This window comes from Barbus barbus, assembly GCF_936440315.1.
Source record: "Barbus barbus genome assembly, chromosome: 39".
Taxonomy (NCBI): Eukaryota; Metazoa; Chordata; class Actinopteri; order Cypriniformes; family Cyprinidae; genus Barbus; species Barbus barbus.
In genome coordinates this window covers 19,071,935-19,091,045 of record NC_136717.1, presented here as the reverse complement: position 1 = coordinate 19,091,045, position 19,111 = coordinate 19,071,935, and the positions used below count along the sequence as shown (strand labels likewise).

Sequence of the window (19,111 nt, the reverse complement as noted above, 5' to 3'; positions counted from 1 at the left end):
TGATATTGATGTTTGTTTTGGATCAGAAAGCCTAAAAAAATATCAAACAGCCCCTACATCACCACATCTTTCTGTCACTATAACAAATTCCTCATATGTGTAAAGATACCTAGCAATAAAGCTCATTCTCATTTTCATCATTGTCCTGATGGAAGATCCAACCACGGTCCATTATAAGATTTCTAACAGAGGCAGTCAGGTTTAGATTTTTTATCTGTTGGTATTTGATAGAATCCATGATGCCATGCATCTGAACAAGATGTTCAGGACCTCCGGCAGAAAATCAGACCCACAACATTAAAGATCCAGCAGTATATTTAAATGTGGACATGGGGCACTTTTCATCCCTGTTTGTACTAAACCCATCTGGTGGGTTTGCTGCCAAAAAGCTCTTTGCTTAGTTTCATCTTACCATAAAAGCCAGTGCTATTTGAAGCTCCAGTCGTGTCTTACAACTGAATATGCTGGAGTTTGTTTTTGGATGAGCTAGGAGAATTTTCCTTGAAACCCTCCCGAACAACATGTAGGGGCTGTTTGATATTTTTTTAGGCTTTCTGACCCCAAGACTCAACTAATCTCTGCACTTCTCCAGCTGTGATGCTTGGAGAGTTTTTGGCCACTCAAACTCTCCTTCTTACCATGTATTAGGACGATATAGACACGTCATCTTCAAGACACATTTGTAACATCTTTAGTTGATTGGAACCTCTTAATTATTGCCCTGATGGTGGAAATGGGGATTTTCAATGCTTTAACTCTTTTCTTACTATTTTGTGAAGTGCAACAGCCCTGCACATCAGAACTATATTCTTTGGTTTTACTCCTTGTAAAACCAAAGAAAAAAATGATTAAGGGAATTTGGCCTTTGTGTTCCTCATATTTATAATCCTGTGGAACAGGAAGTCCTTCCCTGACAATTTCATGCTCCTAGTCACTCTTTTATTATTTTACTAATAAGAATTTATAGAGTGCCAATAATTGTGGCCAACATGCACTGGGTAAAACATTTATTTCATAATGTGAGTTTCTGCCCAATTTCAATTGTACTCCAATGATAGGTTAGAATTTTGTGAAGGAAAGATAAAAAAGGTAAACGATGCAGATTTATTTTCACAGCCGCCTTTGCACATATTTACCAAGGGTGCCGATATTATAATACACACCCACACACACACACACAATGTTTTTTTTTAAATACATTACTTAACAAATTAATGGAATAATAAAATAAATGGAGTAATACATTGAAATATTTTTTTTAATGCAACATTTATATTGCATTTTTATAAAGTATTGACAAATCATTTACATTTACATTTAGTCATTTGGCAGACGCTTTTTTATCCAAAGCGACTTACAATTGGGGAATACAAGAAGCGATTCATCTTGAAGAGGCAATCAGACAGAGGAAGTGCTGGTAACACCAAGTCTCAGTCATTGTTCAAATAAGTACAAGCTAGCAAGGGAAGGAGAGAAAGATAGAGGGAAAGATTAAGGTTTTTTTTTTTTTTTGAGTTTAGGGTGAAGTCAAGTACTGCTGAAAGAGATGAGTTTTCAGTTGTTGCTTGAAGATTGACAAGGATCCAGCATTCCGGATAAGGATGGGAAGATTATTCCACCAGCCAGGAATGGTGAACGAGAATGTTCTGGAGAGTGATTTTGAGCCTCTCTGTGATGGTACCACAAGGCGTCGCTCACTAGCAGATCTCAGACTTCTGGAGGAGATGTAGATTCGTAATAGTGAGTGGAAATAGGAGGGTGCTGAGCCTGTGGTAGTTCTGTATGCAAGCATCAGTGTCTTGAACTTGATGCGAGCTTCCACTGGTAGCCAGTGCAAGGAGTCACTTATCTTTATGCATTTGAATTAATAATGCATTATTTTGTTGTTACATTTGACTAACATTACAAAAAGTTTATAATGACTACATACAGTGGTGTGAAAAAGTGTTGGCCCCTTTCCAGATTTTTTATTTTTTTGCATGTTTGTCACACTTTAATGTTTCAGATCATCAAACAAATTGAAATATTAATCAAAGATAACAAAAGTAAACACAACATGCAGTTTTTGAATGAAGATTTTTATTATGAAGGGAAAACAACATTCAAACCCACATGGCCCTGTGTGAAAAAGTGCTTGCCCCCTAAACCTAATAATTGGTTGGGCCACCCTTAGCAGCAACAACTGCAATCAAGCGTTTGCGATAACTTGCAATGAGTCTGTTACAGCGCTGTGGAGGAATTTTGGCCCACTCATCTTGGCAGAATTGTTGTAATTCAGCCACATTGGAGGGTTTTCGAGCATGAACCGCCTTTTTAAGGTCATGCCACAGCATCTCAATAGGATTCAGGTCAGGACTTTGACTAGGCCACTCCAAAGTCTTCATTTTGTTTTTCTTCAGCCATTGCTGGTGTGTTTTGGATCATTGTCCTGCTGCAGAACCCAAGTTCTCCTCAGCTTGAGGTCACAAACAGATGGCCGGACATTGTCCTTCAGGATTTTTTGGTAGACAGCTGAATTCATGGTTCCATTTATCACAGCAAGTCTTCCAGGTCCCGAAGCAGCAAAACAGCCCCAGACCATCACACAACCACCACCATATTTTACTGCTGGTATGATGTTCTTTTTCTGAAATGCTGTGTTACTTTTACGCCAGATGTAATGGGACACACACCTTCCAAAATGTTCAACTTTTGTCTCGTCAGTCCACAGAGTATTTTCCCAAAAGTCTTGGGGATCATCAAGATGTTTTCTGGCAAAACTGAGATGAGCCTTTATGTTCTTTTTGCTCAGCAGCGGTTTTCGTCTTGGAACTCTGCCATGCAGGCCATTTTTGCCCAGTCTCTTTCTTATGGTGGAGTCATGAACACTGACCTTAACTAAGGCAAGTGAGGCCTGCAGTTCTTTAGATGTTGTTGTGGGGTCTTGGACCTCTTGGATGAGTCGTCGCTGCGCTCTTGGGGTAATTTTGGTAGGCCGGCCACTCCTGGGAAGGTTCACCACTGTTCTATGTTTTCGCCATTTGTGGATAAGGGCTCTCACTGTGGTTCGCTGGAGTCCCAAAGCTTGGCTTTATAAGAAATGGCTTTATAACCTTTTCCAGACTGATAGATCTCAATTACTTTCTTTCTCATTTGTTCCTGAATTTCTTTGGATCTCAACATGCTGTGTAGCTTTTGAGGATTTTTTGGTCTACTTCACTTTGTTGGGGGGGGGGGGGGGGGGGGGGTGGGGGGCAAACACTTTTTCACACAGGGCCATGTGGGTTTGAATTTTGTTTTCCCTTCATAAAAAAACCCTTCATTTAAAAACTGCATGTTGTGTTTACTTGTGTTATCTTTGCAATAAAATAAAAAATCACTTTTTCACACCACTGTATTAGCCAACTTTAAAGGTGATACTAATGACTTTTCTTATTTTCTTACATTTATCTATATGTTCAACATTAAATAAGCAGATTTAAATATCTATTATAGTTTCAACAGATTATTTTTTCTATATATATATATATATATAGTGGCGGGAGGAGCCAACGACAGACACAGTGGGTGTGGCGTCACGCCTCGGAGAGGTTTTTATTAAACAATAAAAAGGAAAATAAAGTGTCCAAAGGGGCAAAGTGTCCAAATAAACAGGGAACCTGGGGGCTGTTCCATAAACCAAGATTAGAGTATAAGCCAGGCTTATTTCGGTTAGTCAGGCTTATTTTTGGTAGATTCGGTTTCATAAATCAAACTTAAAAAAGTTCAAACTCAGTTACCCCGGCAACTTATGCTGGCAAACTAACCTGGTATGGAGCAGGCTAACTGTCAGGCTAAGCTGAGCTCCTCTAACTCTGACCAATAGGAACACATCCATATTACCACTGACTCTCTCACATACAGTCAGTTTAATTTATTATCGGTCCAAAAATAAAAGTATACAGAAAATACACCTTAAATAATCAAATAAATAAAAAATAGGCTACAACCAACTGTATTTAATGTATTGTGCCCAAAATGTAGGCGAAGGACATTTTAACATAGTTGCTACTTGTGCATGCAGTTGATCAGAAGTTTCTAGCCATGCAGCCTTTCTCTCTGAATATGACAGCTGTACCTTTTATGGTTATTAGAACATTAAAACATTACAATCTAAAATGGCTCTTTAAAGCATTAAAGCATAAAAACACAATCAAAAGTTAAAATCACTGAATTAAAAATGTAAATTTATAATAGAAATCAGAGTACATTTTAACTGATAAGAGGAACACACATTTAACTCATTTGAGCTAGTGATTAACAGTTGCTGCTATCATAAAAATACACTTATATGTAGTAAAATTCTATGTGTCACATTTAATGTCCAACAACAAATATTTTAGCAGAATGTATATTTTATTCAGAATTCTTGCGCTAGTATTCTATTCTGCTCCGTCTGTGTAGCGCGCATGCGCGCCGCAGCGCTCGTTCTCTCGCATAAGCCTCGCCCACTCCTGACAACTAAATGGATATATTTGCATGGCTTTCTGACATTTACAGATGTAAAAAATATACCTGTGACGTATCAGTTATGCACTGAGGAAAACACAATGTTTCAAATGCGTTAAACAGCACAAATATTCGCTGTTTGCTATGGTGAATCGATTTGATCCATGATCGACATTAAGGGCTGCTTCAGAATAAGCGTGTACGTCACATTATCCTGACTCACTGAACCTGGATCGAATTAGTTAGATTGCGTGAACTTGAATTGTCGTTTATGGAACCGCTTTAGTCCCGATTGATTTGTTAGGTTATTTAAAGTCAGGTTTTGGACTTTAATCCCCGCTTTTCTTAGCGTCTTTTATGGAACAGCCCCCAGGTGTCCTCGCTGTGCCGCGGGGCTAGCGCAGGAGGGTAGTGTTCGTCAGGGAAGGGTCCAGGGAAGGGGCGGAGTCCGGTGGCCGCACGCGCTCCCCTCTCGGGGCCGGGAGCGCGTGGCGGCGGCGTCTCTTGCGCGGCTTCGTCCACCTCCTGGATTCCCGGCGCTTCTGGGGGATTCGGCGGCCCGGCATCCTGGCCCGTCAGCCGCCTAACGGGTGCGGCAGTCCTCCTCGACTCACCCTTCCTGGACCCACGAGGACACCAGCGTGCATGCACGGGGAAGAGACCGGTCTCCTGAGGAGAGGCGCGCTCGACGTTTAAACGGCGGCGGTGATGAGGCTCTATTCACATCAGGTGCGCCTCATCACACGCCGCCAGCCCTAGGTGTTCAGCGCCCCTCCTCTCTCACACACCCACTCCCGTCGGGAGCCTGGTGAAGGGCGGCGAATACGGGACGGGGTGGTGATGATGGACAGGGGGGAGGCAGCCGACTCGTCACAATATATATATATATATATATATATATTCACACTCCAATTTCTCCATAGCTTTGAGTCTAGACAAAAAAAAAAAAAACAATTTAACATCAATGCCTTTGAGAGCATATACATCTAAGTGGCATTGTGTGACAAACAAAAGATTATTGATGGGATTTTGCTATTTCACCGATGGTGTTTGCAAAAAGTGACATTTAAATTGTGATGCATCTTCAGATGAGAGTCCAGACCAAGACCTAGGCTGGGAGCATTTACCATGAACAGTGGAACAAGCTCTTAACCTCTACAAGGAAACAATCAGTGCGTAGGTGTTTAGATATGACCTTTGACCCGTAGAAGGATCATCTATCTTCCTCTGGTCTGATAGCCAGGAGTCTGTAGATTATCTCAGAATGCTACTGCAGAGCTGATGGTGCCAGGACAGGAGATCCACACCAGCCGCCTTCATGACAATGTGGCTCCGTCAATGCATCGGGTTGCCTTTGATGGGCCCTCATCCTGGGGCTGTCTGAAAAGGAGGATGCAGTTGGTCTGTATTATTATTAGCCAGTCCCTGACTTTAAGGGATCAATGTGACCTGACAGGAGTGTTTCGCATACATTCAAGACTTCAAGTGTAGACTAACAGGAGGAAGGAAAGAGCAGGATGAAGAGGAAAGGATATTTTTGTAGGGGTGGGTGTCTTCAGACTTCCATTAGTCAGATCCAGAAGCGTTGTGTTTATTCACAGAGTGGGAGTGGCACAGGAAGCTGCCAAAGGGAGCTTCCCCAGAAACAGCTGCTGCGCGATCCCTGCGTTTCTATAGGAGGAAATGGGGAGCGTGGGCGTGGGCCTTCCAGAGACCACTTCCAGTCTGGTGCTTTGAGGTAATGCACATAGTTAAAGAGAAACTCACATAATCCATCAGAAGAATAACTATTCCACACTGCTCAGAGAAATGATCTGTCAGTTACAGAATGTTTCTGCTATGATGAATTTGAACTCAGTCGACATCTTTCAATGACATCACTGAAAATTTGTTCGATTCTTTCCATAGATTTGACTAAATTAATGCAAATCACACAATGGCAGTAAGACTGTTAAAGCATTTACTTTAATTACTTATGAAAAAAAACTATTTTGAGCTGTCAAGTTGTCTAAATTGTCATTTCTGAAGTGGGAATATTTTTCTTTCAACTATAGAAACATACACTACCATTCATAAGTTTAAAATTTAAATGAATCAAAAGTGACAGTATATACATTTATTAAGTTACAAAAAAATTACATTACATTACATAAATTACTAGGTGTATTCCAAATACAATAATACAGTAATAATTTATGTGATAAAATAATAAAAATAGAATATATTAAATGCTGTACTGAGCACTAAATCAGCATATTAGAATGATTTCTGAAGGATCATGTGACACTGAAAACTGGAGTAATGACTTGAAAATTCAGCTTTGCCATCACAGGAATAAGCTGCATTTTAAAATATATATGCATTTTATTGTATGTAAAATTATATGCTATTTTGAGATAATAAATATTACTGTTTTTACTGTATGTTTGATCAAATAAATGCAGCCTTATATGGATCTCACTAAAAATGTCAGATTCACTGACAATTAACGATTATGAAAAATAATTGTTTATGGTATAATCTTTTTTTTAATTTTATGCTTAATGTATTTTAGAAATATGGAAAAGATAGACAGGTGTGGCTTCCTAGTTCCCCTTGGGATGACATTATAGAGAGGAAGGGAGGGTGATGGAGGGATGGCAGAGGAATTGTCGGAATGATTGGGTAAGCAGCTATTTATATACAGTAGTGCCATTAGCTTTTCCATTGCCATTCTAATTTATGGACAAGTGCCTCCTGAACTATTGTTAGTAAAGTTCACTCTAAAGCACTGCTGGTAGGTATAAAAGGGGCTTCAAATCACACAGGTCCTCATAGACCCTGGCATGGAAATATTTTCCTGTCCTTTTCCTTTCATCTCACAGGATGCATGTTTTACACATTCCACCTCTGGAAAATCTCTTTCTGTCCCCCAGTCAGTCTCTCTCTGAGGGTATCAGGATGCTTGTAGTTTTTTTCATCCAGGGGACCCTTTGATTCTTTCTATCTTTATCTGAAGCCAGCACATCCCCCACAGACGTCTCTCTCCCACTATGCCCTGACCCTGGATCTATGTGTGGAATTCTCTCTTCATTTATCTGTGTGGGCCTCGTCCTCTCCCATATCTTTTTATTTTTTCACATTCCTGATCCTGTTACTGTTGCTTCCTAAATTACATCGGTATATCCCATGACTGGCACACAATTGAGCAGATATCTTTGAGGAATAGCTCACCCAAAAATGAAAATTCATCACGCCATTCCTAACTTGTATGTTTTTTTCTTTCTTCCATGAAACACAACAGGAGATGTAAATGAAAGGGACAGAATGAATGGAAGAATTCCTGATTTGGAAGTGAAAGTGGACCAGCAGATCATACTTGGAAATAAGCTAGGCCTACTGTATAGAATCCCAGGACAGACAATGGCAAATTTAATTCTAAGTTATCAGATTAAATGTCACAACCTCCTTTGAGAAGTTGAATGTGTCAGCACAAATCTCTATAACATCAAATAACTGTGTAACTTCTTATTTTTGGACACTGCTAATTGTTGATGTTTCCATAGATATGCATTACTTTTGGTAGCAAATACTCAAAGCAAATACTATATTGCCAAATTAAAAATGCTGTTTTGTGATGTCATAACCAGCACTGCCCTCACCACTTTTTAGAACAAAAGATCTAATAATAAATGACTGAATGAAGAAATGCACTGTTTGAGACCCTTTCAGGTGAGTCGTGTGACACTCGTTTCCTGCACTTTATCGCATTGTGCGTCGGTTTTATTTGTTGATGAGCTGGAATATGTGTTGTTTAGTGACATTAAAATATTGTCACTGAGCTGTCATCTGCAGAAACTATGTTTAAAACCGTCTGCACGTGTTGTTTGAACAAGCGTCAAACTGTCCAACTGACCGTAAAGCCTAGTGGCGCGGATGGAAAATTGGAAGACGAGCTCTAAGGTTTAAACTTAATATATTTTACAATAAATATGATTTTGTCAAGGTCTCTACCAGTTTAGATAAATGAACCGGATCAGGTAAGACAGATGAAGTGATGTGTTGAACTCAAAAGCACACGGTCAAAGTGTAAACACGTTAAATATAGAACAAACAATTCTCTGAGACTATTATTTTGGTGAAGTAGATGTATTTGTTTTGATTGATTTAAATGAATGTGTATCATGTCTGTTCACAGTTAAACAATGATTTCAATGTGTTGGTGTGTCTTGTTATTTACAAACTCGAGCAGCTTTTATAATAAAGCTTGATTGGAAGAAGGACAGATTTGGACAAACTGTTTTAAAGTGGGAAGTTGTGGCCTAATGGTTAGAGAGTCGGACTCGTAATCCAAAGGTTGTGGGTTCGAGTCTCGGGCCCGCAGGGATTGTAGGTGGGGGGAGTGAATGTCCAGTGCTCTCTCCCCCTCAAAGGCACCGAACCCCCAACTGCTCCCTGGGCTCCGCAGCATAAATGGCTGCCCACTGCTCCGGGTGTGTGTGTTCACTGCTGTGTGTGTGCATGTTGGATGGGTTAAATGCAGAGCACGAATGTCTTCATGTCTTTATGTCACTTCACTAAAAGCCTGTATCAAAATGACTGTTGATTTGACATGTAATCTGTAAGATAATGACTGATATACAATAGTGTCCAATGGTGGCTTCTTATTAATATTTATAATAAGCAGATGTAGGAGATCAGATTCACCATCTCCCCCTTAAAAAGCATCTGGACAGTGAGTTTGACTTGGTAAAAAATAGTATGTCTCTAATGATTAAATCTAATGTGTGCTTGAAAGATGGCACTTGGATTGTGCTTCTTACAAACCATACATCATATTTTTCATTTAGCCACCAATAGCCTTTTTTACTGATTAACACGTACATTGCACATGCATGAGATCAGATTCAGATCAGTGTATCAACTCCCACTTGTGGACAATAAGCAATAAGTATTAATCTGCATTAATACATTTAAAACGGCAGCAGGAGGAAAAGGCAGTTAGGCCTATGTCTAATCCTACTCCCACTGAGCCACTTCTCCAAGTTTAGCTCCAACTCTTGAAACAGCTAATCAAGGGCTTTAGGATTACTAGAAACTTGCTGGGTTTGTTTGTTGGGTTCAATGTTTCTAATTCATATTTCAATAAACAAATGGTGTTGTTTACGAGTTATGTGTTTGTGTTATCCGTTTCATGCATTTAAACACAAGACTGACATCTATCAGACATTTGTTAATAAATCGATTGGACAGTTTATCCCCCCCAACAGTTTAGTTGGTACAATATTTCACTCATTACTCATCAGACACATTTGATATCAGCTTCTTGCCCTGCAAAATCTCATAACAAACACAGAGAATGAGTTGATCAGGCTGAGATGAGCATTGATGAATCCTGTGAATAATGAATTGCTTTTAGACAAAAGAAATGTAATCATAACCTTTTATTTTTAATGGGTGAGCTGTGATAATCTCTAGTACACATAAAAGAGCTGCTAGCTCATGGAAACACAGATTTGAGCCCAACTTCAATCTTGTAAATAAAAGCAAAATGCCCCATAAAAAATACAGTATAATGTGTTCTGATTCCATTTTTCTTAACATTTCTTTGCGACAAAAATGACCCCTTCAAGCTCAGTAGATTGAGTAAAAAAAACAGCCATAATGGTGTGGTTTAAATGCAGGTCTCTGAAGAACAAAACTATAAAACAGATGTTCAAATCTCACAAATGCAATAATCTCTTTTCTGTTTTGAAGACTTAAATTTACAAGACCTAAAAACAAGCCAACCTTCATCACAAGATATGTGGCACAGAGGTTAATCACTTGCCTTGAAATTTGAAAGTCTCGGTTTAAACCCCATTGGCTATGTTTTTCGTCATATGACACAAAATTCTAAAGAAGCTATATCAAGGTCAAAATACAGTTTAACTCCACAAGAGTCAGTGTCTCAGAAGATTAAAGATTGTGTTTATATCTTGAAGACCTGAGGTCAAATCCAACTGTTACTTACGTTAGCGTCAATTAATGCTGTAGCTAAACATAGACTCCTGAAACAAACTCTTAAATAGCACTACAAACTCAGTAGCTCAAGAGATAAAGTGTTGCTTTCTTAATCTTGGAGACCTGAGTTCGAATCCTACTGTTGCTTGTGTTAAATTGTAGCTTTAATTAATACTTTAGCTGAACATAAGATCGAAATAACCCTTGAAACAAACTCTCACTCAATGTAATAAATTGAGTGGCTCAGGAAGTAAAGTCTTGCGTTTTCATCTTGGAGACCTGAGTTCAAATCTCATTATTGCTTACATAAAATTGTGTAATATATCAAAATAAGTGCTGTAAATACCAACTCGCTTCTTAAAAGCTATGGTGGTGTTAGTGGCTAAATACATGCGCTTGAAAGTGCCAAGGATTCAAATCCCAACTCAGCATGTTAAAAATTTAACTGGTTTATATCACAGGTGAGTGGTGAAATATAAGTTACTTAACACATTAAGACAAGAGATCTGTGGCTCACAGGTAAGAGTGCTGCCTCACGGTTTAGAGGTTGCTGGTTCAATCCCAGCCAGATCTCTGCGATATGAGTGAGTGTTGTGTGAATGAAGGGGCGGGGATGAGTCGGGTCCCCCCCGAGTCCTGGCCCGATGTCCAGCAGCGGTTATGCTTCTTGATTAAAAAAAATAAAATTATTAGCTGTCTAAAAATTTTGGACCACCATCCCTTCCCCACACGTTTAGATTACCATCATTTACTTTCTACAGGGGTGACCCTCCAAAAAGAAAATGATGGTAACCTATCTGTAACGTAGACAATAAAACACAGGTTAGAAGTCTCACCTGTCCATGAGCAGATGTCCATCATTGCAGTGAAAGTCCCAGAGCTCTGTGTGGTCCAAACACATCTCTTTTTCTGTAAGGGAAACACATAATTAACCTAAGAAATTACACAATATTGTACACCTAAAGTTTCAGTTTCACAAACACTCATAATTTACATTTTGTAAATGTCTAGTTTGGATTTGAACCCTTGTCTCTATCAAAGCTTTTTCCCCCAAGAGCATGTGTTTACACAAGCGCCACTGTGACTTTCAAACAGACAGGTGGCATTTTGCTCATTCCACTCAAATTGTTTAGAGACTACGAATAGAAAGACACTATATATTTCGTAGACAGAGACTTAAAAACACTGGTGGTGAGTGCTTATCTTTCATCTTACCTGTTTGTCTGAAAAACCAAAGGCCATGAAGTTGAGGGCAATGGCACAGTTAAGGAGTCAAAGAATCCCAGATCTACAACACAACAGAACAAGATTAAATAACACTTAATGAGAAAATGCTACACAATGAAAACCTAAATGGTCCAAATTAGTGTCAAGTAGGTGGTGTGGATATTCAACATTTCTCAGAAAATCAGTGTGAGAAACTGCTGTGGAAACAGTTGATTAGATGTGTTTAGTCCCAAATTATTTGCATGTAGTTCACATGCAGACATAATGCTAATTATTTTGTCTGTAAATAGAAAGTTACTCATATATAGACAATAACTACATTGAATACACTACTTTATACTAAAAGTATGTTTTCTGTAGTGCTTACAAAAGGTGGTTACTGAGTGGTCTTACTTGGGAAAAAAATTAAAGGGGCTGTAATTTGGCATAATAATTTTTTATTTGCTTTTTAAAAATATTTTTAAGTAGCAGTGAAGCAATTCGTTTTACATTTGTATTAATATAAAAAAAACTGTTGCCCACCAAATCAAGAGGTGTAACTACCATGCAAGAAGTCACTTTGTTATTAAAACAAAAGAAACAGAACTACAGAAATATCCCTTTAATATTTTTTCCCTTTGACATACATATATATATACATACAGTGGTGGAAATGGCCGATATTTACTGGGGGGACTCTAACTTGGAGGGGGGGGGGTTAACAATGGTCATTTTAGATTACCTTTCGGATGTATTTTATCATAAAAACATTTATAATCTATGAAAACATTTATTAAGAACTTATGTCATATTTTCTCTAAACCTTCTTGTACATTAAGACAGGCATCTGCAATTCTGCCCAAATTAAAGATGCGTTGTGTTTGAATTTGTGCATCTTATAATATAATTATTATTAATGACCTCTTGTGTTTAATAAAAAACAAACAAAAAAACATTGATTAGTGAAATGAACTAATGATTTCATAAAATATTAGAATGATTGTCTCTCATTGGCCTGATTAGCTAAGCCCTCAAAACACGTCTTATTTAGCGGTTCAGTATTGCATGATTTGTAGATTATATTTAATAGTTTACACTTTGCAAAAACCTTTTCAATTAGTTTTAAAAGGTAACATTACATTCTTAAGGACTCTACACTTACGTTTCTTTTCAGGAGCACTAGTGCTTCTACTTAAAAAAATAATAAATAAATTAGGAACACCTTCTGATCAATGACAGAAATTAAACTTACTATTATAAGATGATGTTTGACTCCTTAAAGTATTTTTTTAACCTTTGTAATGCCATTTTTATCTTTATTAAATGTATGTCATATGTTGTGCCAAAATTAGATTTATTAACCTTTTGTAAAAAAATAAATAAATAATAATAATTAAACAATAAATTAATTTAAAATAATAAGATACAATCAGGAAGACCTGAAATCAGCATCAACAATTAATCTTTACACGGAACAGAAGAGCACAAATGTGGAATATTTACAGACTTTTTAACAAGACTCAGAGGTGGCATTAATACATAAAAACAATGTTATGAGATTGAATACAGAAACATTAAACAATTAAAATTTATACTTTAAAAATGAAAACTCCCAGTAGGTGGCAGCAAGTCCCTGTCTGTCACTGAATCATTCATCTAATCGATTCGTTCAAACTGCTGATTCATTACGGAATGAAGCAAGTGACTCTCTTTATGAATGGATCATAGAATCATCGACTCACTAGATTTGTTCAAAAACAAAGATTCATTCATAATCGAAACAGCGCTGTTTGCTTGGAGATGCGCAGTGGCTCAGCTGTGACTTTATTTAATCAACAAAATAGTTCTCAACAGATCAGACAAGTGTTCCTAAAATGTAAGTCGCTTTATATTAACTTTTGAATAAAATCAATCATGTATAAATCTGTTGTATTAATTAAATTTCACATTTGCAAACTCTTTATAATCATTAAGTTCATCGCGATCTCACAAACTTCTATTTTAGTGAATGAAGCTCGCTACACTGCAAACTGGATCTATTATTTCTACACTTTGTTTGTTACAATGAATGACAAACTGCAGTCTGCTGTCACGATCTGTGCTGTGAGGAGCAGCATGTGCAGCAATAGAGAAGCATTTCCATTGGCTGCAGTCTGCTCTCGATGGCCAATCAAAGACGGCATTGCCCAGCAAACCATAGACACAAATATCCCGCTACATTTTGTTTAGTCTGCACTGCACTACGGTTTATGCAGACCTGGGATCGCTTTTGTAGTCTTTTGAATGGATATAATATAGAAATCATTTTAATTTTCAAATAAATCTAACCAGTTGGCAATGAAACGCCGTCCCCCCTCGAAATTCACTCCCCGGACTCCGTCCCCCCATTTCCAGCCCTGTATATATATATATATATATAATGTTTTTCTTTACCTTTTTATGTTTTTAACTTTTTATGAAAAGGACATTACTAGCACTACCAAAACATAAGGTACTCTTTTCAAGAATAGTTTATAACTAAATTATCAAAGTCATGTTATCATGTTTGCAAATAAATATTACATCATTTTTCGATCAGCCTGACTGCGACCTGTAAAACGGACACGCCCTTCTTCCTGTTTTACACGTTGCTATTGGTTTAAAATTATGTCACGCCCTTTAAGGTAAAATGACCAATCCGCCACAGGAGGCGTTACGGTTCGCCGCTCTTATTGGTCAGATGCGTCTGTCAATCAAATTGTTTGACAGCGCAAAAACACACCAATTTTGCATTGAATCAAAGTGGATTAACTGCTTTTCAGTTGTGCATTTAGCAAGTAAAAAGTTAATAAACCGATATGCACAACATGTTTTCTCTCCGACTGTGGTCTTTGTGTACATTGCATCTTTGTTGAGGTGATGCCATTTTTACATATTAACAAGCGTGAAACCACATTTTATTACCCGACTGACTCCATAATATCTTAAGGACTTCGCATTTTCCGTCAACTGTGTTGTGTGAACAGAACCGCAAGTGACTAGTTATTTTGGTGGTGTTTCTGTGACTCACATGGACATGGTGCATCGTCTGAAGTTTCGTCTTCTGTTAATCAGTCGTCAATCTGGATGATAGTGAAGCGCGCTGCTGCCGCCTAGTGGAGCGGATGGAAAACGGTTCTTTAGTTTCTACTAAAAGGGACGTATTATACAGCTAAAAGATAGTAAATATGTATTTATGTTTATGTGACTGATTCAATTCAAAACGTCTAGCTTGCTTTAACATTTACATTTCATGTAATTTCATGGTGAGTGTACTTTAACTCAATACACTGAATCATATTTACTATTTCCATAAAAGCAGAATATTTCACATTGTTAGTGTCTTTATGATCGAGTCTTTTGAATCGATTCTATGAGCCGATTCGTTCGAAACACGGGTTCATTCACTAATGGAGTCAGCGAGACATTCAGACCGGCCAACGCAAACAGAACTGTATCATCAGTTTGTTGAAGGATCGGGCAATAAATATTAAATGAACATTCCTTTGTTGGAGATTGATCTTTTGGCATTTTGTAGAAATGAGAGCATTGAAATTGACATGAAACACTCTGAAATATTAAATTCTATAAAATCAATAAAGAATATAGCTTTATTGGTAAATGCAAAATTATTGCAGAAATGCTTTTTTGGCCATGTAGACAAGTTACAAAAGCTACAAACAGGTACTGTACGGAATCATGCACTTAGAACTGAATCAAATCAACAATGCAACATAAGGTTTACAGGAAGGCACTAGTTAATAATGGACAGATTGAAAATTGTTTGATAACCTCTTGATTTGTTGGATAATGTTTTTGCCTTGACTACTTAAAACAGTGGTTCTTCTTAATCCTGCACATTGAATCAGGTGAGAGAGAGACAAACTAATATGCAGCGCTGGACCAGAATAAAAAAAATGCAGACCTAGACTGTGTACACGGAGCAACACCAGGTCCCATTTTAGCATCCATGTTACAGAAGGAGTACATTCATTTGTATAGCGTAAAACTAATGCACAACATGTACCTTTTACTTACTCTGATACACAGATTCTGCAAATGTAAAAATGATGTGTAACATGGATGATAATTTAGAATTATTGTGTCCATCACCAATATATGTTGAGGCTTATAAGATGCATAAATTAAGCAAGTGAAAAATCTTGACACATTAAATGATTTCATTCCAATATCATCCAGCATCTGCGGAAATAAAAGCAACACTTTTTGTTTGCACTTAAGGCAAAGCACAAAACATTTACACAAAACACTAAAAAAAAACATCAAATGACTTGATTGGCAGGTACATCTTGCATGCAGATCTTTCTCAGGAACACAGCTGGTACATGTTGATATAACGTTTTTTTGCATTATTATAGATCCTTTTCAGTTAGTGTGCATGTGGAATATATAGGAGCATCAGGCAGGTGGTAGCTTGGCTATAATTTTGACTTTTAAACTGCTGGGTTTCAGGTGACATCCTTCTAGAAGGTGAAGCCCCTGTCATTGGAATGCCCCACCTTGTCCAGGCTGGGGTAGCAGGCGAACTGAATCATGGGAGGAGGTCCGCACATGAAGATGAGCGTGTCATCTGCAGGTGGAGGAAGGTGGCTCTTCACCATGTCCTCATTGATGAAGCCTTGGCTGTACTCCCAACCTAACACATGAAGTTGATTATTTCAGCTTGTCACCTTCTGCTTGATTTTTAATGTCTGGTTGAAATTAAGTCACCTAAACTGAAGTTTTTCATTTTGCTTAACAGCATCTACAAAAGCAAGAGGTTCTTACCATCTGGAGCTCTGTCGACGGTGTACCACAGCTTAAAACGTGTCGGGTGATTGGCCATGACCTCTTCTAACTCGGGACGTAGGAGAATGTCTTTTTCTGTCTGTTGGAGAAGACAAAAAGAGTAGTGAGTGGGAATAATTATTAGTTTGAAATATAGTAGTCAACATTTGAGGTGGATCAAAAAAAGTTCAAAATTGTCCCAAGACAAGAATGGGTATTTTGGTTTTAGGACAAATATGATGAAAGTTTTTTTTTTTTTTTATCCACTTCAAATGTTGACTTCTGTACTTTCCATGACAACACACACACTGAACCAAAGAGATGCATTTCTGTGCGTAATTGGACTTAGCATAAAATATATTTTTGTGCATAATTAGTACATATGCATGTGCATAAAAATGGAAGAAAGTCCTTGTCTCACCTGGTTTGCGAAAAGCAAGTAACACACGGTCTCATCCTTTGGATCTTTCATGATTGCTTGGATAATCTGGAGCATAGGTGTAATGCCTAAAAAAATAAAGATGAACTCACAAGAAAATCCTTACAATTGCACTCAAAATAAAAAAAATCATGTGCTTACCTGTTCCCCCAGCAATCATGCCAACATGTTTTGCAGTTTTAATCACAGGGTCTGATTTCTTATCAGGCTTGATTGCGAATGATCCTGCAGAAAAGTTGATACTTTAAGTCAAGTTCTTGTTTTGAAATCAATGTTATAACGTGTTTGACAGTAAAATATTTTTATGCTTCCAGAATATTCATGTGCAATTCATTTTCCTTGCAACAGTAGATGTTTTCATAGCATTGCCCTGACTCAGTGCATTTCAAAACTACAAACCTCTGCCTTTGTAAACCAGCAGTCCACTTGGTCCTCTGAAATCAATTGTGTCACCAATACGAAGGCTCTCCAAGTATTGAGACATCTTCCCACCATCTGGAAACTTTGGATGGACATTTTTGTAGTATATCTGAAACGAGAGGCAACAAAATGTTTAAACTTGAAAGAACTAAAAAAAAAAAAAAAAAGAATACAACATTTTTACATGAAGATGTTTGTTTTACAGTTATATTTATTATATGGTATACCTTCACAACCAGGTCAACAAAGCCTTTGTCGTCATCACTAGACACAGGGGTGTAAGGCCTCACCACAAGGTTTCCATCAATCTTGGCAGACAGATAGATGTGTTGTCCTACATATACAATGCATAAACGTTAAATGTAGCACAAAAACAAGTCAAATTTTATTTTATTAAATGTTCATTTGACTTTTTTTTTATTATTATTATTGTTTTACATGCTTTCAAGACATTGACTTATATTTGCCTTGTTCTTGAGTTAAATTGATGGGACTTACAAAAAACAACAAGTCAAAAGGACTTAGTCCTGCACTCACCGATAGGAAGTCCAAGAACATGTTCAGGTGATTTTAAAGCAAAGCGAAACCTTCTTGTATCATGACTGATAATCTTAAAAGAAATTAAGATTATTAAGAAATTAAAAAATGTAAATTAAATTAGCTACTAATAAAACCTATTTATATACAAGTAAAAAACTACATTTTAAAATATCCTCACCTCTTTGTCCACAAGACGCAATGCGTACTTGGCATTAGGTTCTTCAAGGGTAATGGCAGGTCTTCTTTTTATGCCAAAGAGCCTCCGGATCAAATCAAACACCAGCTGAAAGCTGCCAGAGATGAGCTATGGACAGGGAAATTAAAAGGCATTTTCTAATTATGCAGTAAATGTACCAAACAGTCACACGTACTAAATTATAATGGGCGTGTGCTGCACAAAGGCTAAAAACAAGCTTGGAAGGGTGTGAGACTGTCAACAAACCCCTAAGAATAAATTTAACAACCATTGAAATGCATTGAAATGCATCTGTATATATACAATACGCTGTCAAAATATAGTTGCATGCTACAAAAACGACGTTCTGGAAGTATTTATTTAATATGTATATACTCACGTTTAAGATGAAGGACATTTTCTCCTGCGGTGTTTACTGAGACTGTATCAAGCAACAAAGACGGATAACAACACTACGGACTAATAACTTTACTAGAACGTAAGCTGCGCCTGTCAAAATAACAATAGCTTCCTGGAGAAGGAGGGGCTAAGTGCTGGTGACGTCGTTACGTAAAGATTCAAAACGTTTGCGAATTGTTTGTTGTGAATCATCAGTAAACGAATCGTTTGTTATGAATCATCAGTAAACGAGTCGTTTGTTATGAATCATCAGTAAACGAGGTCATCTCAATTAACGCGTGAGCCAGCGTCTTTGGTTTTTACCTCAGTTTAATAATGTGCATATTTTAATTACACATTAGTATATTATAAAAAAAAGAGTAGTAGTTAATTGTCTATTGGTTATTTCACGCTGACTACAGTCGACTCGTGTCTGGTGCTATTCATCCTGTCCACCATTCTCAATATAAACCTAAATATTACTCTAGAAAAGGAGTAAATTTCACTTGAGTGAAAGTACAGAAGGGAGACATCCAAAATGTGTAACAGAATACAGAAACTCCTTTAATAAAATGACTTGTTATCATTAGCACAATTCTCCAGTAGGTGGTGCCATTTAGCAAGTTTAATTATTTATTTTCTTTGATTCCATTTAATTAAAATCTGGAAACTCTTTA

The 19,111-nt window shown here is 37.5% G+C and overlaps 1 protein-coding gene and 1 long non-coding RNA gene across 2 annotated transcripts; both read right to left on the bottom strand.

Moving 5' to 3' along the window:
• Positions 1-9,873: 9,873 nt before the first annotated feature.
• On the bottom strand, positions 9,874-14,758 carry LOC306858434. Its single transcript, XR_013783210.1, has 4 exons — positions 14,705-14,758; positions 11,665-11,737; positions 11,286-11,358; positions 9,874-11,115 (listed from the first exon to the last, which is right to left on the bottom strand). It is a non-coding gene; the product is annotated as an uncharacterized lncRNA (long non-coding RNA).
• Positions 14,759-15,270: 512 nt separating this feature from the next.
• LOC306858433 (NADH-cytochrome b5 reductase 3-like) lies at positions 15,271-18,716 on the bottom strand. The gene is made up of 9 exons (XM_079398985.1): positions 18,436-18,716; positions 18,039-18,164; positions 17,858-17,930; positions 17,548-17,654; positions 17,300-17,429; positions 17,042-17,125; positions 16,883-16,968; positions 16,462-16,561; positions 15,271-16,330 (listed from the first exon to the last, which is right to left on the bottom strand). The coding sequence occupies exons 1-9, from the start codon at positions 18,451-18,453 to the stop codon at positions 16,158-16,160; spliced, it is 897 nt and encodes a 298-aa protein (XP_079255111.1). The 5' UTR covers positions 18,454-18,716; the 3' UTR covers positions 15,271-16,157.
• Between the last annotated feature and the right edge of the window lie 395 nt (positions 18,717-19,111).